We start from the raw sequence: 26,073 nt of genomic DNA, 5'->3' as shown, positions 1-26,073 counted from the left end.
CAAGCAGGGACCAGCATCACTGAGATTTAGAATGATCTCATTTTGAAAGGCAATGACATGTGCTGCTCATAATGCACGTGTGGAAGCTGCAATCCTGCATGCACAAGCTTTTTCAATGATAAGGAAATGAGTAGCAAATTAATTAGGAATTGGGAGCGCTGTTTAGATTGGCTGGCAATCCATAAAGAGAAGATGGTCAAGTGCCATGACTGAAAAGTAGCTTGAAGCTCAGAGAGTGCCTGGGTACTTGGCACGTTGGCAAACTGAGCTAGATAAAACTCTGCAAAAAAATTTGGCTGGCAAAGCAATGTACTTATCCTGAAACTGGCTTGCATCACTGCAGCTTCCCAGAGCAATACAGTTTTGTAGCTGCGTCTTCCCTGGACACCGAGCAAAGCAAATTCTCCTCTACCTGTCTGTACTGAAGAAATGGATGTGAAGAGGATAAGAATATTAGGCATCTCCAGTGAGTCTGAATTGCTGTTCTGACCTCTTTGACAGTGACTGGTGTAGAATGTGACAGCTGTCTGAAATTGTCCTACCATTTTGGAGTATTAACCTAGCATAAATCTAGCTTGGATGAAAGAGAAATGGCTGGGCTGGGGCTGGTTGGTGCATAGATGCTGTTGATGAACTGGCAGGGAGTACCTCCCAGAAAGGCATCCAGACCCTGCTGCAGGCAACATGGGCTAATCCTAAGGGTGTGCATTAGAAATTGATGTAAGTGCTGGGGCTTTGAGTCTCTATAGTGATGATAACTGTGGTTTATGGCTTCATTTCTCTACAGATTTCTTGGTCCCTCATTGCATGTTGTGGGATTCTGGTCTTGCTTCTTTCCAGTGGCAATGAGTTCTGTTGTGGAAATGTACCTTGAAATGGGGAAAAAGAGAGGAGGGAGTATTTTCCATCTGCCAGCTTTGGATTTGTAATCTTCAAAAGCCTCTGTGCATCCACTTGGCCCTGTACTGACAGTGCAGAAGTTCCCCAGTAACCTGTGCCACTTAATACACTTCTGTCCTATTTTCTGTCCAGAGAAGCTCAGGACTGAAAGGGAGGGATGGCTGGACTTGCCTCAACCAGCACCCTGTAATCATCAGCTGCTGTGTTATTAAGACCAGAATGGGCCACTAGAAATGTACTCTTACATCAGAGGTTGTGAAATATTTCTGTGCTCTCTATAGCAGATGTGGGACCTACATAATGGCGGATCAAAATTGTTGATTGGTAATACACTGTGGCAACAGTCTTAGGAGGAATCAAAAGGTACTGTTAATGTAATTGGAGGTCAGGGGAGAGGACTTCCTTAGTAAAAGGGCCCAGAGAGGTTGTGGAGTTTCCTTCCCTGGAGATATTCAAGACCCACGTGGGCGCTTTCTCATGTGACCTACTGTAGGGAACTTCCCTGTGTAGGCTCTGCCAGTGCAGCACCACTCTTTCTGAAAAGAAATCTCACCTAATATCCAACCTGAACCTCCCCTGATGCACCTTGGCGCCATTCTCTCTCATTCTATCACTGTTGCCTGTGAGAAGAGGCTGACCCCCACCTCACCACAACCTCCTTTCAGTTTGTCTTAAAGAGTGATGAAATCTTCCCTGAGCTCCTCTTCTCCAGACTGAACAATCCCAGTTCCCTCAGCTGCTCCCCATCAGACTTGTGCTCCAAGTCTGATGCTCCCAGCTTTGCTCTGCTGCCCTTCTCTGGACACAACCGAGGGCCTCCATTTCTGTCTTTAGTGAGGGGCCCAGAATGAGCACAGCACTCGAGGTGCAGCCTCACCAGAGCTGAGTACAGAAGGATGGTCACCTTCCTGCTCCTGCTGGCTGCACTATTGCTGATACAAGCCAGGATGCCATTGGCCTTCTTGGCCACCTGGACACACTGAGATGACTTAGAATAGCTTCAGTGCAGGCTTTCTGAGATAATCACTGTTTTTATTGAGGTGGTGTCACCACTGTCTTTGCCATCTGCCTTGCTTAGTTAAGTCTCACTCTGATACCCAAGAGCCTTCTCTTGTCTTGAGAGGCTGTTTTGACCTACCCAAAATAACTTGTACCTTCTGCAGATCCTGTGACCCCACAAAGAACTCCCTTCCCACATCACATATATTATTCAAACCATCTGCACGATGCTTGCTTCCTTTGCTCTGTGAACCAGTGTCCTTCTGAATGAGTCTTCTGTGCTGTAAACACTTTCCTAAAATCCAGTGTTACTTGTGTATCTTCTCGCTCACTGCCTCCCCCTCAGATGCTGCACTTAATTACGTTGTGAACCCTATTACTTAAAGGCTCAGCTATTGTCACTTCGTGAATTAGTTCCTGCGTGCTACTGAAAATGAAGTCAGGAATAGCTGCTTTTTCTTGTGGGCGCTGGAATTAGTTGTTCCAAGAAGCAATTGCTTAAAGCACTGAGAAGGTGTTGTGCTCCATGTGCCAACTTACAGGTGGATTCCCCCATTTTCATTTCGTCAAAGTTTGCCACTGCTCCTTGCAAAACTGCACACCCAGTGGTCTTTATCTGGAGCCCTAATGATAGCTCTGCAGCGTGGGATTATAAAGATATTACAGTTCATGAGTTTGTGAATCTGCACAGAGGAGATGATATCCTCTGCACTAACAATATTCCCCCTTAAGAGTTCTAAGGTTTCTGAGCTAACTCCACAGAGGTAGTTAAAAGTCTGCATTTTTCCTCCAACCCTTTAGCTTAATCCCAATTCTCTCTATGACTTGCAGCCAGGTATTATAATATCCCATTTGCTTTTTAGCATTCCACCAAGTTTCTGTCATTCATAGTGTATTAGTCATCATCCATCACCAGGATTTCTAGTTCACCTTAAAATCAGCCCATTTTGAAGTGTTTGAAGCCAGGCATGGTGAGAGGAGGAAAAGAAAAAGCTGGTAGTAGAAATGTTAATGCCTGACCTTCCTCCCTGATTTAAGAATCTATGTAAGATGCAGCTTGATGTTTCTTTCCTGCTCCTGTCTCCTCTGAAGCTCTTTGAGTTGCTGAGGGAATGTGATTTCTAGGCTTGCATTTGCTTGCTAACGGGTTTACATTTTTATCTGCTGTAACGAAAGCAAGTGAGCTGGAAGCAGGCGTGTGAGGTGGGACCTATAACAGTTCCCCTTCCTCCTCTCTCCTGCTTGAACCTGATAGGTTGAAGGGGCTGAGAGCTTTGCATCCCTATAAGTGTGGGGTGCTCTGTGTGCCACTGCTGTGGCTTCCCACATTGTAACACAAACTTAGCTACCAGGGCAGTCCCCATACTTGGCTGCCCTGCTGTCTCAGCACATGCTGCACATGGATCCCAGTGCACATCAGCCTCACTGCTTATCCATGGGGAAAGCAAGCTATGTCCTTGCAGGGCTGCCATAGGGTGCAGGAAATAAAGTGCCTTCTCTTGCCCCATTCCATTATGCCCCTCCACACCTTCCTGCTGGTCCTTCCTTGGATCTGGGATAACTTCCTCTGTTGGAGTCCTGGGGTTGTCATGGACTGTAGGCTGCAGGACTATACCAGTCCTCTTCCTGTAGGGTTCTGCAGGGAAGGGACCGATGGGGTCTCCTGCTGATTAATCTGGTTAAACCATCCTTCACAGGGCAGATAATCCTGTGTCAGCATTCATGAGCTTAGACCCACAGACGAAAGCTCTTCTGCAGCCAGCTGTGAGCTGAGTAAATAGGGGAGATACTGCCGAATGTAATGGTTTTGAGCACTCTGAAAAACTCTAGATGCCGAAAAGGACCAAGCTTGGTTGTGTGAGTCTGTCCATGTATGCATCAGATGCATGCTAGGAACAGCATCTGAGCTCCTACTGGTGCTTCTGGAGATGTTTGCCCTGGAAAGGGCTTCAGTTAGAAACTGCAGATTGGTGAAATCAGCATACATTAATTGTTATCCCTTGGAAACGATGTGCTTGTTTTAATCAGCTCAAAGTGTTTCCTTTCGGTTTGGTGTGATAATGTAGAAGTCAACATGGTAATAGGCAATAGTCAAAACCTTTTGGTCAAAACAACATACTTTGCTTTCACTTGTTTGGATTATCTTTGTGTATATATCATTTCAAGCCATTGCAAATTAGGAAGACACAGGCTTATGGCATATGGCATGATGTCTGACTTATGAGAGCCTACGAGAAGTCCACAGCCTTAATGCAAATGCTCAATACAGTTCAGTTTGTTTCTTCTTTTTAATGGAGTTCAGATCTCATGACGGCTGCAAGGCTGACAGCTCTGAAGGAGTCTTAATGCATTTGTGCGACTTGCATCCTTAAAGCTTGATATGTCCTGGCAACCTCTCTTCCATTTCTGGAGCTATTTTTCTCTTTCTTTCAAGGCTTGTGGAGTTTTCTAGGTGGGCATGAACAGTGTCCATAAGTGCATGCATGACCTGAGCTGTAAGGCTGGACTTGATGATCGTTATGGGTTCCTTTCAATTCAGGATGTTCTACAATTCTCTAAGGTTGGATAGTGGGGTCTGTCATGCTGCCCATGTTGCTGGCTCCACATCTAGACCTCGTAGAGGCACAGGCTTCATTTTGAGCTCAGGCTGCCTGTGACAGCAACTCTAGACTATATACATGAGAAGAGGCTGAGGGTGGCTTGGGCTGCAGACACAGCAGCTTCTCATGACTGCCAGGGATGCAAGAGGGGTGAGGATGAAGCCTCAGATCTCTGCTTCTCTGAGATGTTTCCTCTGCTCTCAGTTTATTTGGTGTAGGGATCTTCCTGCAAGCTCTTGATGTCAGAGCAGGTGCAACCTTGCATATGAGGCCTCTCGGTAGTCTTCTTGCTTATCTTCTTGCTTATCTTCTTGCTCTCGAGTGAATAGGGAAGGTAGCAGGTGAGTGACCTACCCAGGAAAAACTGAACATATGCAAATTCTTTCTTTGACTGCTGTTTCAAAGAGAGCAGGTGAGTTAGTGAGGCTGTGTAAAGGCCGTGTTTGGGGGCTGGCCACTTCTCCCAGATAACAGTGATGAGATTAAAGGGAATGCACCGGGGAGGTTCATATTGGATATTTGGAATAATTTTTTCTCAGTAAGACCAGTGCTGCTGTAGCACAGGCTGCCCAGGTAGGTGGTGGAGTCACAGTCCCTGGAGGTGCTCCAGAACTGTGTGGATGGGGCACAGAGGACATGGTTAGTGGGCATGGTGTGGACGGGCTGGTGGTTGGACTGGGTGATCTTGGAGGTCTCTTCCAACCTTAATGGTTCTATGACCCAGGCAGGACATGGCACTGCTGCCTTCCCCCATAGCTCTGACCTGATGGAACTAGATGATCTTGAAAGTCCCTTCCAACTCAAATCATTCTACAAGGGGTTAGGAAACAGGATAAAATGTGCCAATGGCACAAGAAAAGGTGTTGCTGGAGATCTCAGTGGCCAAGGCTTGTTTCCAAAGTGCACCACCTGTTCCACCCCTGCTCCTGCAGCTGTCTTGGTGCTGCATGGTGTGGCTGGGGTGACGTGAGGCACAAGCTCCCTCTCAGGGCTGGAGCAACGTGGGGAGAGGTACGAGTAATGGAAATTGAAATGCAAATTCTTCTACTGAGTGCAGAAAAGGCCCCCATAAATCAGGAGTGACAGGAACACAAAGACACCATCAGGATGCATTTGCACAATCAGGAGATGTTTCATATATCAGAGAGAACCAAGGCACAGCCTCCGCTCCTGAAATAAACCAAATCCATTTTTTTCCTCACCAGTGAAGCAGCCCCTGAAACTTCTTGTTTAAAGAGCAACAGAAAACAGAAAGGAGATTCGTGTTAAATTTTACTCAGAAGTGACATGTTTTCCTAATCCAGGCAGGAAAACATTTGTTTAAAAGGGTCAGGAAAAAAATAAACAATTCCTCTCTCTCTACACATCCAGCGATGTGATAGGAATCTGCATTTTTTTTTTTTCTCTTTTTACTTAGGTTTGGTTATCTACAAAAAAAATGGTACCACAGCTGAGAGCTTTCAGAAATAATGCTTCATAATATAATTATGAATCTAGAAACAGCAACTTCGTGGTGAAGACAGCAGAAATGCCTTCTGCAGAGATGCTGCATGCAGGACATCAGCACAAGGGGCCTGGCAGCACAGGCAGCTTTTACTAGGATTGCAACTCTATCCACAACCAAACATTTTGCCAGTCTGTACATAGGGTTGAGCCAGCTGGAGGTGCTGTTAGAAAGAGATTAAGTTTTAATCGGAAGTTAGAAGTGACAGAAATGAGTGAATGAATTGGGCCTCGCAAGCCCTACCCTGGATTTTTAGAGTGTTCTCCATAATATTGTTGCAAGCACCAAATCCACCCAATTTTTAGTCTCTACAACAGGTTCTCCACCTTGGCCCTCTCCTGGGGGCTCTTTGCCATCAAGAAGGGCTAAGCAGGACTTGTCCCTCTACTACAGCAATCTGCAGACTGCGAATTGAGACTCACAAGGTGCTGGAGAGCCCTATTGACTGATGGATTTGTAGGCTATTGTTTCTCAGATGCAACAAGAGTGCCCTTTTTGGAAAAAAGAAACCCTCCATTAACTCTCCTGGAAATGTCTCAGTGGATATTCCTTCAGGCTGAGCCACTGTCCTCTGATATTCTGGCTGCAGAAAGGGAATTAAGCAGATGAGATTTACTGACATGATTTGGAATGGATTAAAACTTACAATTGAGTTATACAGGTTCTGCGTTAATAAAACCTTTCCATCACACCACCACATGCTCCAATGCACATTAGAAAGCAGTTGCATGAGGAAGGGTTTGGGGAATTCAGATTTTTCCTGCAGCTGTTTCTTCCATCTCTGCCAGGCAGGGTCAGGTGTGTAATTTGCCATCAGAATCACTTTAATGGAGCTGGAAAGAGCCATCATCTTTTTTATGATGTGATCCATGATGACTTCTCCAATGCTAAACTGCTTTATTATTTCAGTGTTTTGAGCCATTTCAGAGCCATTGGGAAACCAGAAGCACTGCTAGTAAGTGGGAGGCTCCTTTCCATGGGAGGGCAATGCTTATTCCTTGGATCAGATTCCAGACTTGTTGTGTTTCCCTGTGAATGCTTTGTGTCTCATGGGTTCTTGCTCCGTGTCTCACCAACATGGTGGTGAAACCATCTGTGGGGTCACTGACATGAACTGAGACATGAAAACCCAACATACTGGCACGAAGTGGATCTAGAGGTTGGAAGATAGTGCCAGTCTTCCCCAGTGGCATGCTTGCCAAGATTTGATAGGACCTAGAAAGGTGAGCTGGAAATTGTCGTGTAGCCCCACATCAAATTGTGAAAGTCTTCCCTGTGCTTGGAGACATTCAGTGTCTTGGTGCTGTGGTCTAAAAAGGAGTTGTTTTCTCAGGAGCTTGTCTGCGGTGCCTTCAGGGGTTTATTGACTTCAGTGGGTTTATTTCAGACCTCGGTGGCTGACATGAGGGAAGATGCTGAAGGATCGCTCACAGCAGTTCTTTCTGCAGGGCATAGGACTTCATTGCAAGGAGGGATAGAGAATAACGAGCTCTTTTATTGCCTTTTTAAAAAGTTAGGATTGATCAGAGAAACTATGGGAATTCTTAAGGAGGGGAAGAGAAAGTCTTCTTAAGAGGAAGACTGTGTCTAATTAGATATGACTAGCTTAAAATAGAGGGCTTCGACCATCTTCAAAAGAAACCAACCCACTTGCACCAAATATGTCATCAAAAAGCCTGGATGTGCTAGGTGAGGAAATAGCACTAGACAAACTATCAAAGTGCCTGAGTGTACACACCTCCATGACAGCGCTGTATCAGTGCCGTGCATGTGCTCTGTATCGTTCTATAAGTTACACATACATTGGCATGTGTCCTTTGGAAAGCTCTCAAGCAACAGCCCATAACGGGGCCAATGTAAGTCTATCGGTTATTTTTTTTTTCACACATCTTCAAACCAAACCCTGAAACGCAGCATCCAGGAAGCTGAAAGGAGGGGTGTGAGATGTGACTGCTGACAGGGGAGGAAGGGATCAGCCATGTGCATGTGGGGAGGCTTTCAAGCTATGGAGAGATAGAGAAACAGAGAGCTTTGACAGCACAGCCCAGTGTGGTGATTGTCACTTGGATATCTATGGCTCTGTATGGCTGGAAAGTATGTTTGAAGGGTCACTTAGAACTAATTACACTGGAGAAATGAAGCTGAGCTGAGGAAAAAAAAAAAAAGAAAAAAAATGTAATAAGGGGCACCATGCAGAAGTACTGATGAAAATGTGTGTCTTTTCCTCCTTTGTGTTTTATAATGCTTGCCTTGCTCACAACCATGGTGGCAGCTGGTGGGAAGGGCACAGGGCAAGGGAGCAGGAAGGGATGCCTTATCAGCTTGACGCAGCATGCAGGGCTGGGGTGCGTAGTTGACACCTGTGCTGGCACAATGTTGGCTGCCTGCCTGGCCAGGATCCCTCTCCCCATGGGGATATGGGACCTCAGCCACCTGGTCCTTGGCTGGCAATTTGTCATCCTCCCCAGCAGCAGAGGGGTGGGAGTGGGTCTGGTGCAGGAACAGGCTGTTCTTTCTGGGAGAATGATGGGAGCTCATTTGCACTCATTTTTTGAGATTTACAGCAGGTCCATAGTGGCTGGCTCTTCCAGGCATGCTTGTGCTGTCTTTAGTATCCCGACCTAATCTCTGGCTTCTCTTTTTCTTCCTTGCTATTTTAAATCATATGAAAGCTTTTTAAGTATAGTGAACCCAAGTGGGTTCTCAGAACACGGCTGAGAGGAGCTGGGCTGTGCACACATGGAGGGAGAGATGCCTCCAATCAGCTTCCTGCTGATGGGCATGGAAACCTCCTTTCCAAAAAAGGGTGATGCAAAGGGTTTTTCTCTTCTTTATTCTTCTCTGTTTCCCTTGGGAGCAGACATGGGAAGCAAAGCATACTTTCATTGCAAAATGAGTGGACCTGGAGGCTCTGGTCACCGCAATGATTTTCTCAACCTCCAAACCTCTTTCTTAGTTGAGACTTTCCAAGAAGACCAATATTTTCTTCATTCTTCTCATGTCCTTGTTCAAGTCCTGTCACTGCTGACTCATAAGCTGAAATGGAGCAAGCCAAGGGCTGTGGTCTACCACTCTTGGAGAAACACGTGTAGGTAGTCAGCCAAGTATTAGGTGTCCAGTTGGAGGAAGGGCCTCTTTCATCTCCTATACCCATTTTTAGATTGAATGTAAGGAAAAAGCTCTTTACAGTAAGTAAGTGTGTGGCAAAGAGCTGGAACAGGTTGCTCAGAGCCTGGTCTAGCCTGGCCTTGAACGTCTCCAGAGATGGGAGCATCCGCCACCACTCTGGGAACCTGGTTCATGTGCCTGCTCGTTGCAAGAGAGTTGGACTAGATGACTCCTTCCAACACAAATGATTCCATGGTCATTTTTTTTCTCTCCAGAGTGTCTATCGAGCTGAGCATCACCTTGTTGATGATGATGATGAAGATGCACTTAGTACTGCTTTGCATCTGTGGTGCATTCCCAGCCAGGTGGCATTCTAGGTTTGAGAAGCATCAACTTGCGCAGTAGCACAGACAGCTCGTGGTTTGGGTCTGATACCTGTATGTTGATTGCATAAGCTGAGAGCATGTATTGTGTAAAATGGGCTATGGGGAAGGGAGATAATTCCGTTGTCTGCCGTGCAGACAGCTGGATGTGTGATGACTGTGAGGTCTGTGAGATAATTTGCCATCTAGATACAAGGGTGTCATATCGCACAAGGCACGTAAGTGCATTAGAAACAGCTAAACAGTGGAGGAGCCTGTGGTCTTGTTGCATTTTGGTATCAGTGATATAAGAATCTGCAGGAATGAACTAGGAGCAGATTACTAGCACTAAAGCCTAAAGCTAAAATTTCTATGGTCCTCTTTTCCAATACACTGCTGGCTTCGTATTTGATCACATCTAGACAAGAAGAATTACTCTCTGATGAATGAAAAGACTGTATAGAAAAGACTTGAGCTTTGTTAGTCAGTGCTAAACCTTTTTGGGAAAGGATATGCTGCATGTAAGAGGTGGGAGAATAAATTTGCAGCAGGTGATGAGTCTGCTAACAGCAGGTATCCTGAGCCTGGTGGTAGCTGGTGTGTTATCTCACAGAGCAGCATATGACGGGCCCTTGGCAGGGCTGCAGTGAGCCTAAAGCATCTGTTCAAATGTGTGAAGAATCTATTTATCACAGGTAGCTGGCCGCTGGCAGCCACCCAGCAGCACTGTTCCTGCTTGCTGATTGGGCCAGGATATCAGTAACCTGGGGTCTCCTGTTAAAGTCAAAGCAATACACTTTTGAGTGGTAATCTTTTGACCCAGTAGATTTCATAGAATCACAGACTGATTGGGTTGGAGGAGACTTCAAAGATCACCGAACCCCATCCCTGCAGGGCTGCCACCCAGCACCTCAGGCTGCCCAGGGCCCCATCCAACCTGGCCTTGAACCTCCAGGGATGGGGCACCACAGCAATCTGGGCAGCCGCGCCAGTGACTCACCACTCTCCGAGTAAAAGATTTCTTCCTAACATCTAACCTAAATCTCCCTCTTTTTTAGTTTAAAGCCATTTCCCCTATCGCTATTATCACCATTTCTGAGGTGAAATAACCACAGCACATAGCAGCCTTGCCTGTGGGCCTCTGCAGGCTGGTCATGACTCACATCAGCCCCATCCTATGGGGCAGGAGATGGATGGGTTTTGTGTTCTGATTACTAGCATTTTTTGCCAGCTAAAGAATCTTTTTTTTTTTTTTTTGTATGCTGTCTTTACAGTATGCCCCTTAATCATTAAAACCAAAAGGGAAATAAATTGCTGGGAATCAGGTAGTTAAGTGGGCACTGTTTAAGCAGTATGTACTGTGGTGGAGGGAGGAATGTGGAGGTAGCTGATGAGTAGAGGAGGCACTGAAACCTGCATGGGAGAAAGGAAACACAAGTGGTCCTTTGGTGCTAGGTAATTAATGTACTAGAAGATGGATGACTTTGAAACAGTGGAAAGTATTTCAATAAAGGAACAGCTCCTGCAGGGTGACAGAAGTGGGAATGGTGTTTAAAAATAAAAACCCAACAACAATAGGCTCATGGGAAGGGCTCTGAAAAGAGAAAGGGAGATACTTGGCACTGCTGGGAAGGATGGGGTAAAGAGCTAGGCTGCAGGCAGAATGTCCAAACTGAAATGAGATTAATGCATGTCCATAGTTTGTGACAGGAAAAATAAGTCAGGCTGTAAATAAGAGGAGGAGGCATATATTTCCAGAGGCTGTCAGAAACTTCTGAGAAAATACTGTGAATATGAATCTATATGAAAGCAAATAGGTCACAGGAATATAAATGTGATAAAAGTAATGTACTACGAGTCCTAAATCTGAAGAGAAGTGGTGAATACAACGGGCAGAAAGGCATAAGGTAGCTGAAATACACTGTGCTGATGATGGAGGCTCCAGCCTGTCCTTTTGGCATCGTACTGTGTAGGAACCACCTTTTTGAGCTGTTCATTTTGCAGTCAAACGTGTCGATTATTTGTGCTTACACAGCGCATTCCTATTGCAGGAACCTGGAATGTGATTGGAAGATAGCAAATGTTTTGGCAGATGGGGGGTGCAGGAGGGAAGTGAGATGAAAGAGTATTAGACTGGATTTAGTGCTGTGTTATTGTAACTATAGGTTAATTTAATCTTGATCCCAACGAATGTATTGGCAGAAGATGGAAGTAGAGAGCACAGGTCTTCTGGCTCCAGTCAGTCTGTGTGCTATGCACCCAGACGGCAAGAGATCTCTCTGAACAGGCAAAGAAGACCTACATTTACAGTAGCTAAAATGCAATGCATTACTTATCTCTGCAAAGTAGAACTTTGAGATTTTTTTCCCCTTTTGTTTGCAAGAAAGACTTGTGGGAGAATGATTCTGCCTGTGGGTACCACCCTCATCAAATGCAGTTATAGTTGAGATGGAGAATGATCCTAGGTCAAAGACAGTGGAGAACAAATTGGGAGGCTCTTGCTCAGTTCCCAGCTGTGCCCCACATCTCCTATGTGCCCTGGGGTAAATCTGCTTATTTCTCTGTGCTGTGGCTTCTTGTGTGCAAAGCAGAGATTGTAATCATCGTTCGCCTGTCCTGTTTGGTTAGATTAAAAACTCTTTGGAGCAGGCAGCTTGTTTTTCCGCATGTTTATGTAACGTTTTGCATAATTTGTATTTGATCTCAGCTACTGTCATCTAAGACATGTAGAGATACCTCATAAATAATACTAATAATATTTTAATATTGATAATGCTTAGTGCATTCACAGCATTTAACCTCCCCTAAAACAGCACTCAGTACCGTCGGCATCGCGGTGATTGAGCATGAGTCACGTTGGCTCCTTTCCCTGGCATGGTGCGATCTGTCAGCTGGCCAAAGAGCTGAGGCATTCAGTGAATACGTCCTGGGTATCAGGAACACCTGAATTTTAATGCAGTCTGTAGCAGTAACTTAACTGTGTGATCTCTGGGTATTGTTTTTCGAATAGGGACTTCAGGATTTGAAACAGTGTGAGCCTGGTGCTCGGAGCATTGCAGGTGTTGTACTTAAGGATGTAGTTCAGCGGGCTATATTGGCAGTAGGTGTATGGTAGGACCAGATGATCTCAGAGGTCTTTTCCAACGACGTTAATAATTCTGTGATTTTTGTTTGTTGAGTTCCTTCCTCTCACATGAGAAGAAAATTTAATTAGCATCATCCCCACCTCACAAATACCTTTGTCACGTGTACCTGTGAGGGTCTACCTTTCCAGGAGGCCATCTGTCGATAGATAGATAATATCTATCTATCTATATAGGTAGATACATGTCTTTATATACAGCCCTTTTTCTTCCTAGAGGAGGTGCCATCAACTGCAGTGAACCTACGTGGTGTGAGCTGGCTGGTGCTCCTGGCCTCTAGTTATCTGCTGAGACAGATTGGCTTGGTTGTTTGCAATCAGCCCTTCTTCCAGACACGTGTCCTATAGACTATTGGTGCCAGCTCTCCCAGCATACCCTCGGGAACCACTGCGAAAGGCTCTGGGATGCATCCAGCTACAAGCCTGCAAAAAAAAAAAAAAAAAAAAAAAAAGGAAAACATGAAGGAAAAAAAGAAATGAATTCAAAGTGGAGGGGATAACATCCTGAAAATAATGAATTTTATTTAATTATAACCAATAATTAATGCATTGAAACAAACAACAGCTCATCCACAGCTCTTTCTGTTACTGCTCTGCATTTCACTCAGGCTGCATGCAATTTCTTCGGAGTGACCTTACTGAGCACTCCTTGCACTTCTGAATTAATCTTTATTTGCTTTGCTGCAGAGCTTTGTGTCACCACATCACTTTCTTTTCTGTGCTGAAGCACTCCTCAGCAAAGCCTGCTAAGCTAAGCACCAACCACATGATTGCATGATGCTCTATCCACTGAAAGCACTGCCTAGCTGGGAGAAGAGAGAAAGGCAAAGAGGCTTTACCCCATCTTACCTCCTCTCTAATTCAGGAATGCCAGCAAAGTCAGAGTATCCTTCAAGATCAATTAGCCTTGGAAACTGGCTGGCCAGAGGAGGAAACTGGCTTACTTCTGCATCTATCAAGTGATGTGCTGGAGTACAGTGCACTTAACCTGTAGAGACCAGAGGCTGTCCTTTAAAGCTGTGAGAAGGTCTGTAATCCATCCTTTGTGCTTTTATTATCTTCTCCATGCTCCTTCTGCAAAGGAGAGGGTTTTTTACCAAAGTGCCCTGACCTTTTAGACCTGAGTGTCCATTTCAGGAGGTTCATTGAAATATCCACCTTGTGCTCCACAGAACACTTCCCAAGGCTCCCTGTGTCTAGCACCCAAAATTGGGAGGGGAGGACAAACCTCACGCCCGTAAAACACTAGGAAGGAAACAGGGAAGAAATCCCTTTGCTGGGCAGACAACAGTGTGCCAGAAATGGAAGGAATTGACCACCCCTCATCTTTATCCTTAGACTTTACTCAGCACTTTGCAGCTAACTCCTGCTGCCCTTGACATGAATTCTCCTATCATAGAATCGCAAGGTTGGAAATGACCTGTAAGATTATCTAGTCCAATCGTCCTCCCATCACCACTGCTACCACTATGCCTCTAAACCATATCTTGTAGTTTCTCATCCAGGCACTTCTTGAACACTGCCAGGGATGGCGACTCCACCACCTCACCTCCCTGGGCAGCCATTCCAGTGCCTGACCACCCTCTGAGAGAAAAAGTTCTTCCTTATGTCGAACCTAAACTTCCACTGGTTCAACTTGTGGCCATTTCCCCAGGTCCTGTTCATTGCCTGGGAGAAGAAGCCAAACCTCTCCTCATCACAACTTCCCTTCAGGAAGTTATAGAATGCAGAAACAAGAGAAACAGTGTAGAGTAGAATCAGAGAAACATTAAGGTTGGAAAATATCACTAAGATCATCTAGTCCAGCTGTTCACCTACCACCAATATTGCCCACCTATTAGCCATTTGCTTTTGTGAGCCGTCAGACCCCCTGGTAGGCTGGGGGAGCATAACGTAGTATCACAAAAATGAACAGCAGGCAAGGATGGGTATGCTGGAAAAGTCCCACAGAACGTTTTGGTATACCCTTACGGGCCAGGGTCATCTAGAACCTGGCACCATGGTTCTTGAAGAAACAATTATTTCCTCCAGTATGCTTTTTCATTTCAGCATCACTTTCCATTAGTGCAAGTGTAGGGAGAGCTCTGGAAAGCAAAAGAGAACACCCAGGCAAGGCAGAAGGGAAAAACAAACAAACGAAAACTGATAACACTGGGAGTGGGTAGGGAGCATCAACTCTTCTAAGGTGCCTACCTTTACCACAGGTGCCAGTAGAGAATCAAATCTACAGAGTGAAATCTGAAGATGATGCTTTTTTCCCTTCTTTTCTATTGTTTTCTCCTATATCTATCACTGGTTCCTTTCTTCTCCCTTTCTTGATAGTTAGTTGCATAGATGCTGCTGTTATAGTGCCATGTTTATCTGGTGGATGTGTCCAGTGGTCCCACAAAAGGCAAAGACCTCATTTAAACCTATTAACCCATAAACCTATTGTAACCATGGAAGGGACTGTGGTACTGCCAAACGCATCAGGACTGTGACATCTGTTTGAGAAGTGCTGGAAGAAGGCTTCTGTGACTTGGGATGGTGTTTTTGGGAGGTAGATAGACCAACTACAGAAGCAAAGAGGGAGGAGCAGGAGAGATTTGGATTTGTTTCCAATGTATTTCACATTTTTACACTTTGGAAAGAACTTTCTGTCAAATAAGTCTGACCACATCCAGATTAAATCAGATAAAATGTCAGTGGAAGAAACCCACTATGCATCTGTCTTTGGTTTGAGAATGGTGACTCTACCAAACTGTCCAACCTGTCTCCTCACTTCCCAGAGTCAAGCACGATGTGGGCTTGTGTTTTAGAGCATTCCACAGCTCAGTTCAAATTCAAATTGTGTAACTCTGGAGGACATCAATTCTAATTACTCCTGGACTGCAAAAGTCTCCTTGGCTTGGTCTGCCCTGCTCATAAGTTCAAGTCCTCTCCAGCTGAGTGCAAAAATAAAGACTAACTCTTTTAAGGTGTCCGCTTAACCACTGATTCCAGTAGAGAACCAACTCTACAGAGTGAAATCTAAAAAGCACTAAGAGCTTTAAGCCAGCTTGAGTTGAGGGAGCTTTCTCTGGTGGCCCTTCCCTGCCATGTTACCCCTGCAGATCCAGCTGCAGTGGGAAGCAGCTGCTGAATCTTCTGTTAGGAGATTTTTAGAGCACAGTTCTTTCAGCTGTCTTGTGTTATAATTATGTTTCAAGCTGCAGTCATATCCCCTCCTGCTGTGACCTTGTTGAAGCTCTGAATGTGAAGCCAGGTCAGGTTTTGGATAGAGATCTTCAGGACAGAGCCAGAATGCTGCGGGAAGCACCATTTGGGGGTCAGCAGGAGGTGCAATTCCTCAAGTCAGTCCTGAACTGATCCCACAGCATGGTGGAGTATTGCTTTGCTGGCAGGAAAGACGTGCAACGGCAGTCCTAGCCATCTGAGGATATTAAAAATCTCTTTCTCCAGGAACAGTCATTACCTCTAATACCCTGCTCAAGTTTAAATTTGGATAATTACTTTCTTCTGACCTAAAAAAAAGATCATTGGGTTTTGTGGTTTTTTTTTTTTCCCCAGATGCTGTATTTTTTTTCACGCTTTCAATAGTAAAGAGCTTTGTAGGAATGTTGTACATTGTTGAACAGATGCTCCGTCGCCTCCTAAGAGTTAGATGCAATTTGGAGGTGTGTAATGAGTTATAAGTGGAGAAGCTCTAGGGTCCAGCAGCTACAGGTGGAATGTAACTGTTGATAGTAGAGCTGTAGCAGCATTGATGAAGATGCATGGTATTTGTGAGGTATTTGAATAAGTAATAATGAATAATGAATCTCATCTGCACACATTTGCTGAAGAAAACAACAGGTTGCTTTAGAAGACTGAGATATTCATCCAATTGGTGGGATCAGCCAGCCAGAATCTTTGGTGTGACTTGCTCTGGCTCTAGGAACGATGGGCTGTGTTTGCTGTGTTGAAGAGTATTGTAAACAAGTCTTTCTTTATCTCTGCAGCCTTACATTTGATTAGGGGCCCTCAGTGGCCTGTGGCAGCCTTATGCTAGGTAAGAGCTCTCCCTTTGTCTTCATGTTCCTAGAGTATCTGAAGATTTGTCTCATTGTGTTAATACCTCTGCATATTTGCTCTTCAGATTCCTTCTTAGCCTCTTAATCTCAGTCGTATGTTTTTCCTGACAGGTTAAATTTCTTTCTATTAGTTTTCATTCTGCAGAACTCAAGTGTTTAATGGATTCAATTATCAGGTCTAAATTAATCATTATGGAAAGAGTTTTATGAAATGAGAAATTTGTTGGTTTGTTTCTGAAATGGAATAAAAAAAAATCCTTTCCAAAAGCTCTCTTCTCACTGTATATGCTCATTGCATATACAGTGGATATGGTATGGTGTATGAGATACATCTGACTTAGGTTTCATTAGTCTCTAAGTCAGCTCCGAATTTGAGTTATGCAGCCAGAAGCCCATGTAGCTTGATACAGGGCCTCCTTTTGAGTGAACCTGGGATGTTAGATTGATCAGAGGTGCTCACCTGTGGTGCTTTCTTTTGTTGGTTTTTATCTCATTTATTCTGGATATGACTTTTTCCTCTTCCAATATATGCGGCTTTGGAGGAAACCCCCTTCCAAAGTACAGCAACATGGGTGCATTTGTCAAGCATTTGAAATCTTTCTTCTCCTCCTTCCATGCTCTGTTGCCCTTCCTCTCAGGATCACCATCACAGGTTGTGTAAGTCTTCCCTAGTGCCTCTCAAATAAATGTTACAGCCCTGTCTTGTTCTGGCAGTACTGCAGTCCTTTTCTTGGCATCAATGCTGTGAAAGATTTGAAGACCTCAGCATGCATATGCCAGTCATCTAAAGCTTAGATGCCCTGCTTTCATGTGAAGAGTGTTTATATGACAGTGTGGCAAAAACAAACGTGTACAAGAGATTGCCTGACACAGGAAGGCCTAGAGCATGTTGACCTTGAGGGCTTGCAAAAAAGCCTCTATAACTTGCCCTATATGGCTTGGCTGCAGTGAAATCCCAGCACTGCAACATTTAGTGTTGGCATTTAATTTCCAGTTTACTCAGAACTCAAAAAGGGAGAGTTCTAAGTCAGGTCAAAAACCCACAGTCTTTTTTCTGTGATGTTGAAATGTTATGCTGCACTATAAAAAGCTGAAGAAGAAATATTTCAGCCTTTCCAAAAAAAGGGATTTTAAGGCTTTTTGTTCTGAGGAATGTTTTGATTGTTTTGATCTATTTGAACACAAATACATTTTGAGATGCATTTTCCTTTGAATGTAACATCTGATGTTCGCTCAGCTTTTTCTAGTGGGCTAGGTTAGCAGATTGGGGCTGAAGAGAAGGAAACCTGTTGCTTCTCTCGGCTTGTTTTATAGGAAAAAAAGGCCATGAAATCCTGATGCTTTGAGATGCATTAACATAACAGAAGGGGGAAAAAGTAGTAAGTGCTAAGAAAAAAGTTGGAGGGAGTTAAAAATGAGACTCACCTCTGAGGGCTTCTGTAAAAGCCAACAGAACTGAGGGAAAGAAAATGAGAACTTCTTTCCCTGGAGCTGCTTGTGTCTCTGCCCTTCAGAACACAAATCACTCCTTCCATTATAAATGAAATATTAACTGTCGTGCAGCAGTTACAGCATCCTACTGGCTTCTTGCTAGGAGGGTCACAAAGCAGTATAGTAAGGAAGAAAAGCAGCCCTCGTAGAGCTTGTTTCAAAAGCAGGGAAAGAAAATGCAGTCACTGCAAACTGGAATGACAGGGCAGGGCCAGCTACCTGATGGAAAACACGCTTAGACAAGAAGGAGGTAGAGAGGATCGCAAGGGGCAGGCAGAAAAAGGAGGAATGATGATGCAAACATGGTGTCTCATCTGCAGGATGACTGCAGGTATGCCCACCTGGAGCTAATTCAGAAGTGGGAGGCCCTGAGAAGATGTGTACACGGGTGGCCAGTGTTTGTCTGGGAAGCATCACATGCGGCTTCATCATTTACGCTTATGCAGTTTGGGAGGGTGACACCTGCTGCTGCTGTGTCAGCCACTGAGATTCTTTTCTCCATCAGGCCATGCTCTCTGTTTTGGGATAAGGCTGTGACTGCCTATACTACAGAGTGAGCTGACCTTTCCATCCTGTTGTTATGTCCTTTGGTAGTTAATGCATTTCTACAGCGGGTTAAATGGGCCCAGGGTATTCAGTACCTGAGTTGGCAAGGCTTTACTTTAGGAGTGCATCATCTTGCATTATGCGTAGTCATGTTATCAAGCACTGTGGCAACATATCTAGGTCTCAGAGACACCTGTGTATCTCCTTAATTGTCCAGTAACTTGTGGTTTCCATCTCTGAGCCCATCTCAGATGGTTTGAGGTGGATGGTAGTGTACGCTGGTGATGCATTAGTGTGTCCGGAGAAAGGCAGTGAAGCTGGGTGAAGGGTCTGGAGCACAAGTGTTACAGGGAGTGTAAGAGGGAACTGGCATTCAGTTCAGTCTGGAGAAGAGGAGGTTCAGGGGAGACCTTATTTCTCTCTACAGTGACTTGACCTGAAAGGAGGTTGTGGTGAGGTGGGGTTGGCCTCTTCTTCCAGGTAACAATGATAGGATGAGAGAGAATGGCCTCAAGTTGTGCCAGGGCAGGTTCAGGTTGGATATTACAAAAAATTTCTTCTCAGAAAGAGCGGTGCTGCAGTGGCACAGGCTGCCCAGGGAGGTGGTGCAGTCACGGTCCCTGGAGGTGTTCCAGAACCATGTGGATGTGGCACTGAGGGACGTGGTCAGTGGGCATGGTGGGGATGGGCTGGTAGTTGGACTCGGTGATCTTGGAGGTCTTTTCCAACCTCGATGATTCTATGCATATTCCCCTTGAGTATCTACCCATCCCTGCCGGAAAACATGGAGGAAGCTCAATGGATACACAGCAGTTGCCTCTGGCCAGCAGCTGGATGGGTCTTGCTCAAGCTGCATAATTAAATCACTTGAACTTCGAAAGAAGTTAATTAGTAATGAAACTTCTGACTGAATGATGCAGATTGTGAAGACCAGCTTTGTCAGCAGCTGAAATTAATTACAGGCTCAGACACAGGGAGAAGCGGGGTGGGGGGAAGGATGCGGGGAGGGGGAGGCATCACCGAAAGGATGATGACAAACCTGGCTGCAGGCTGTTGCCGTGGTGATGAGAGGCAGTCATGGTATTTGACAGCTGTGACACATCAAAGGCAGCAGGTACTTCGAATTACTCCCTCCACTGACCCAAATGGGCAGCCATCCCTCCTAGCTCGATGCAGAAGCTCTCATTTACTCCTCATGCTTTCTTTCTCTCTGTCACAGGTGGGACCTGCCTTCTTGGGGGGGCCCCACCTGCCCAGAAAGAAGGGATCTATGTGGCGGCAGAAGGAAAGCTTTTCCTAATGTCACTTTAATCAGCAGTGTCCTCAAATGCCTGGACAATGCCGGCAAACTCTCAGAGCTGGTATTTGAAAAACAGGGGAGGAAAAACTGTACAGCCAGCCTCTGATTTCTGAGAAAGAAGATTCATGGCTTTGTACCCCTGGTTAAAATTGCAAGGTTTTAGGGTGTGCTTTGGCTGGCTGCCTGGGGGGTTGTGAATCTCAGGATCTCACCAGGTGCCCTGCCACGTCTGTGTGATCCAGGGTGGGCTACTGCAAGGGGAGCATGGGAGCATCTTGGCCACGTAGGCACTGCTGCAGCCAAAGCATATGCACAGAAACATGGATTTGTATAAACATATGAATGTCTAAGTTGACTATTAGGAACATTTTTTTTCCAATAGTAGCAGTGCTGCAGTGGCACAGGCTGCCCAGGGAGCTCGTACAATCACCATCCTTTGAGGTGTTCCAGAACTGTGTGGATGTGACACTGAGGAATGTGGTTAGTGGGCATGGTGGGGATGAGTTGGCAGTTGGACTTGGAGGTCTTTTCCAACCTTTGTGATTGTACGAATATAAAGATGTGACTTCAAGCCCTTTTTCCTCAACTCCCTGAATCTGGTCATGGTTGGAGAGTACTCTGTGCCATTAGGTTTCTGTGTCATATTTTCTAGCTGTCTGCTGAAGAAAACACTCTACATTTTAAAGCAATTTCTGCTTTTTGTTTTGCATGTGTTTATTTCAGCCAGGGCTGCTGTGAGTGTTGATGGGAATAATAGATGCTTGAGGGACTACAGATGACAGAGCTGCACTACAGTCAGTTGTGTCTGGTGACGGGAACAGGCATAAACTGAAACATGGGAAACATTGCTTAAATGTATGAAAACAGTGAGTAAACAGTCAAGCGCTGAAGCAGGCTACCCAGAGATGTTCTAGTGGAGATGCATCTCTGGAGACACTGAAAAATCAACTGGACGTGACACTGAGTAACCTGCTGTGGTTCACCCTATTTTGATAAGATGACCTCAGAGAGTCATAGAATCACCAAGGTTGGAAGAGAGCTCCAAGATCATCCAGTTCGACCATTCACCTATCACCAACATTTTTCACTAAACCACGTCTTGCGGTACAACACGTAAGCATTTCTTGGACACCACCAGCATTGGTGACTCCACCACCTCCCTGGGCAGCCTGTTCCAAAGCCTGACCACTTTTTCAGAGGTTTTGTAACATCCAACCTGGATCTCCTCTGGGTAATCTGAAGCCATTCCTTCTAGTCCTATCGCTAGTTACATGGGAGGAGAAGCTGACACTCACCTTGCCACAATATTCCTTCAGGCACTGCCCCATGCAGTGCTTCATATGAGTGTGTCCACAGTCCTGGAAGCTTGTGTACTCTACATTCTCCTACAAGTGGACCTTAAGCTTGTTTGGAGGTTCTAGCAGGGGAGTGCAGCTACCGTATACCTATGAATGATACATCTCTATCAGGGAAGGTCATCTTCTTCAATCAAGCATGCAGCTTCGAAAGGGATACATGTGGAGCAGTGAGAGAGGAAGGAGACACCTGGATCTAGCCACCCAGATCAACCAAATCACCCCTGGTGGTCAGTGGGGTGACAGATGTCATAGCCAGATCACTCTCACATCTATTGCGGAGATCCAGAATAAGCTTTTCTGTGGTTCTGTGAAAGATTAAAACAACAATAAAGTTTGGAAAGTCCAGAAAAGAGCTGTAGTCTTACCTGAAAGTCCTGTGAGAGCTAATGGAAACCTCTTTAAGTGCTTTTGTGGGCTTTGAATTGATTCATAAAAGAAAGATAAAAGAGAGAGAGAAAGGTGGGAAACTGAAGCTGTGCCAAATAGACCTTGGAGGGCAGTCTTTTTATTCGTGCCATTTTGCTCTATCCTTTTCTGACAAGGCCTCTGTTTTTGCAGCCCACAGTGAGGGTGGGCTCCATGTGCTTACTTTGTACAGCGCTTGGATTCACTTTGTAAGGGATAGTGATAATGTGTTCTTGAAATCACCTTATAGCATGATTGGCACAGTAGAAACTGGTGTCTTGTTCTTGTCTGATTTTGCAACTGAAGGGAGCTCACTGAAAACCAGGTGGGGGAGAAGAGAAAGAATTAATAATCTTCCAGATCAGATTGTGCAGAGTTAGTCATGAATCACTGTCAGAATGAGCAAGGAAGAATTGCTCAGAACAAACCATGGATTTGAGTGTCTTTCAGAAGTGGCCACCATTTTGGGTTCACTTCTGTGAGGAGTGAAAAGTCGGTTGTATTTTCAATAGGTATTTTCTCAGCTCTCTTAGTTTAAATTAAAAACAACAACTACAACAAAAAAGGAAAAAACCTTTGTCTGAAAATGGAAACCAGGCAGGGATGTTTGGGAGGCATGTGAAATTATGCGAGTGATGTTTCTGCCAGAGGTTGGAGGTCTGTTCTCATTAGATCTACATCACTGGTTTGCAATGCGAACGCTGGGAAGAAGTCACAGAAACATGTGCCCAGTTTTAGAGCTAAAACACTGTAATTGAATCCTGGGTAAGTGTGGATCAGTCCTAAGCCTCCTTCAATTGAAAGAGCGGGATGGTAAGGAAGAGGCAGATAGAGGCTGCGAAGGGCACAGAGAGGTTCCTCAAATGCACCATTTTTACTCTCCTCTGTAACATATAAACGAAGTGGTGCTTGATGAAATTAAAAGGCAACAAATTAAAAATAAATAGGAGGAAATACTTCTTAATGTAAAGTAGAATTAGCTAATGTAGCTTACGGCTGCCAGCTATTATTGAGGCAGTTATTTTAGAAAGATTCTCGACAAAGGATTCAAATGAATAAGCAAAGCATCTGCAGGGACACCACTATAGCTGAGAAAACAATTACAAGGGCTATCAATCCTCATGCTCTAGGGCACAAACAGAACAGCAGCTGGGGTCAGAAACACAATTTCCCCCCATGGTTACTGAATTACTTAATTAGGCACATGGTGATGTTCTATCCTGCATGGGTCACTGCTGGAAGCAGAATAATGGATTGGATGACCATTGGCCTGTTCCAATATGGCACGCCTTTATCTCCAAGCTCTTCTCAGAAGGTAAGAAGGAGACTTCTAGCCTTATGCCTTACTGCCTTCTCAGAAGGATCCTACTTACTGGACTCATGCAGTGATCCAGCTGTCAGTGTCATAGTGTTCAATATAGACTTTCACCAGATCCCAGAGATTTCTGCTGCATATGAGTTTAGGGCACCATGGAAGATTTTTGGTTTGTTTGTTTGTTGTCTGTTTCCTACTGTATTTGTGAGATTTGTAAGCCAACAGGAGAGGAGTCTGAGCCTGCTTGTGTTTAATTATGGCAACAGTCTGATTCGTGTAAGTATTAAGGCTTTCAGCTACCTGTACTTTCCCATTTACAAAATGGTTTTGGCTTTACCAGAGAGTGAAGAAGTGAGGAACTGAAAGAGAAAAACATAACAAATGTTTTGTATATTTGTTATATTTTTTTATGACAGATGAGCCTATCAGCAGCTATTTCCCTTTATCTTCCTGTTTTGCCATCCCAAATCTCAAGGAAGCTTATCTCAGCCGTGACACTTTTGCAGCAGTTTTCCTTGACTCTTTTCCACTTGGTTTGAGTGTGTCAGCATGATGGTGATTTTGCTAAACTGTGTCACCCTGGGGATGTACCAACCATGTGAGGATATGGACTGCCTTTCTGACAGGTGTAAAATCTTGCAGGTAAGCAGACTTCCTTCCTGTCATGATGGTGCATTAGTACAAGTCACAGAATTTCGTGCATGTTTTCTTTCAGTGTGTGGTCAGTACCTTACCAAAAGGTTGGTGAGAACATCTCTGGCAGAAAAGTAGCTTTCTATGAAAAAGGGGAGAAATAGCTTTGAGGAGTTGAATGTGGGGTTAGAGAGAGAGAATAAATGAAGTCTACTTGTGACCAGGCAGTACAGACTAGTTGCTAATCCTCTTGATCCTGTGAATAAAACATGTCTTCCTGACATAGGAAGGATCTGCTGTTGCTGAGCCAACACCTGCTTTCAGGTCCATCCAAAGAGGCTCTGAGTCTACATCAAGTACTTCACGTAGGAGGAATAAATAGAGCCCCTGCTTCCTTGCTTTGACAGCAGGTAGCACTGTGCCAGCACTGCAGAGAAGAAACTTGTCCAGCCTTGTCTTTAACTTGTTTTCAGAAGTACTGAAATTCATGTTTATTTCACTATCTGCACTGAAAAGTCTCAAGCGGAGAATGTGTGTCACACTTGTTGTTGGCTCTCTGTTTGGCAGGTATTTGATGATTTCATCTTCATTTTCTTTGCAATGGAAATGGTGTTAAAGATGGTGGCCCTGGGGATCTTTGGCAAGAAGTGCTACCTTGGAGATACCTGGAACCGCCTGGATTTCTTCATTGTCATGGCTGGGTAGGTTGATAGTTTGTATTTGCTTGTTCTCTTTGTTGAAATGACTTCTGAAACTGAGAAGCACTCTCCATCTGAAAGCAAATCAAAGTTTTTGGCAACTGTCCATGTTTTTCCCCAAGTGTACCAAGCCAGGTTAAGCCCCTCAAATCCTGATGCTTCCATCAGGTGAAGGTAAATTCTTGCAAAGCCGGTGAATACTACTTTTGATTTGCTATGATGCAACTGATAAAAAAAGTTTCCAGTCTGCTTCTACCATGGTAAATTTGCAAAACTTGAATGAGGCATCCTCGGGAAGAAACAGTAGGCTAGCTTAGCTGATGTGCAGCTGTCTATCTCCCAACTTCAGTAGAGAGTGTTAAGTTGTACCAGCTCAAGAGCTAGCCCAGAAGTGATTTTGCTAGTGGAGGAGGAACAACCTTTATCAGAGCTAAGCCAGCTTCTCTGTTTCTAACAGCAGTGTTTCAGTGTAGAAATATATATATGTATATATTTTTACTCTTGTCCTTTTGTCTCTGTATTGCGTTGGCCTCAACTGTGGTACTATTGGGACAAGCTGACATTTGAGTGCTTTTTTACAACAAAGTTGCTATAGAGGAGCTCTGATTTCCACTTCACACATGCAGAGGGGAAAACCTACCAGGATTTGGCTATTAAATCACAGCAAAGCTTTCCTCTGTGATATCAGTGGGCATGCGTTTTTCTGGAATTTGTCCATTTTCAATCACATTGCCTTGTGGTATAATAAAAGAAGTCAGAAAAATTATGTAATATTAATGTTCTTACAGAAAATGGGTGAAAATCTTTTCAGAGCAGCCTGCCCGACTTACCTCTCCCTCTCCCCAAAGCATTACCAGCATTTGCTGTCACCTGCAAGTGCACTGCTGATGGAGCCAACTGTGAGTTCAAGCTCACTTTGCAGAGCTTTTCCTTGAGGTGCAGAGCAGCACTGTCTTTACATTTGCTTCTGACACAGTTGTTCTACAGAAAGATTTGGAAGTCGTTCCTCTGGAGGGGTGTATAATTGTTTGCTTCTGGGGGGAGCTGAACTCCGTTCAGTTGTGAAAGTGTGAAGGCTGATCCTCAGCTGGCTTGTATGAGAAAGGAGGATGGGCAGATGAAAGCTGCAGCTTTTTGTGAACGTAAGCAATGTGCATGAGATGGGAACCTATCTTGTGGCTGAGTGCTGTGATTAGCATGTGATTTAGAAGAGGCCTGCATTATGGGAACTGTTTGGAAAGGAGACTTCAGAACCTATGGTACTCCTCCATTGGGATGTGCTGCACATATGGGGTGAGAGGACAGCTCTGCACCAGGTGGGTGAAGGACAGCCATCACAGTGAAGGAAAGACTTGGAAACTTGGGGTATTTCTCTGCCTGGCATCCCTGATAGCATGGTGTGTGAGCAGTGCAGCCTAGAGTGATGAAGAAATTGGTGGGGCAGCGCTAAATGAAAATAAGGAATTGCGCTTACCTCTTTCACTTGTCTCCTTCATGAAGCAAACTGCACCATAGGAGGCTCCATCTAAACATCAGACATTTCTTTACTGGGCAGATGGTGGAGCACTGCCACAGGTTGCCCAGGGGCTGTGGGGTCTCCTCCTTGGAGATCTCCAAAAACCACCTTGAAATTGCCTTAAGCACCCTGCTCTAGGTGTCC

At 44.8% G+C, this 26,073-nt stretch overlaps 1 protein-coding gene across 1 annotated transcript in view; it reads left to right on the top strand.

The window, feature by feature from the left end:
* CACNA1I (calcium voltage-gated channel subunit alpha1 I) overlaps positions 1–26,073 on the top strand; it is a 148,482-nt gene that overhangs the window by 43,342 nt on the left and 79,067 nt on the right. The window contains exons 2-3 of the mRNA XM_042837747.1: positions 23,613–23,724; positions 24,283–24,416. Coding sequence (XP_042693681.1) covers positions 23,613–23,724; positions 24,283–24,416 — 246 coding nt within the window. The remainder of the gene's footprint in view (positions 1–23,612; positions 23,725–24,282; positions 24,417–26,073) is intronic.

This window comes from Centrocercus urophasianus, unplaced genomic scaffold (assembly GCF_019232065.1).
Source record: "Centrocercus urophasianus isolate 14NV4802_14NV808 unplaced genomic scaffold, USGS_Curo_1.0 seq_73, whole genome shotgun sequence".
Taxonomy (NCBI): Eukaryota; Metazoa; Chordata; class Aves; order Galliformes; family Phasianidae; genus Centrocercus; species Centrocercus urophasianus.
This window is presented reverse-complemented; position numbering and strand designations above follow the sequence as displayed.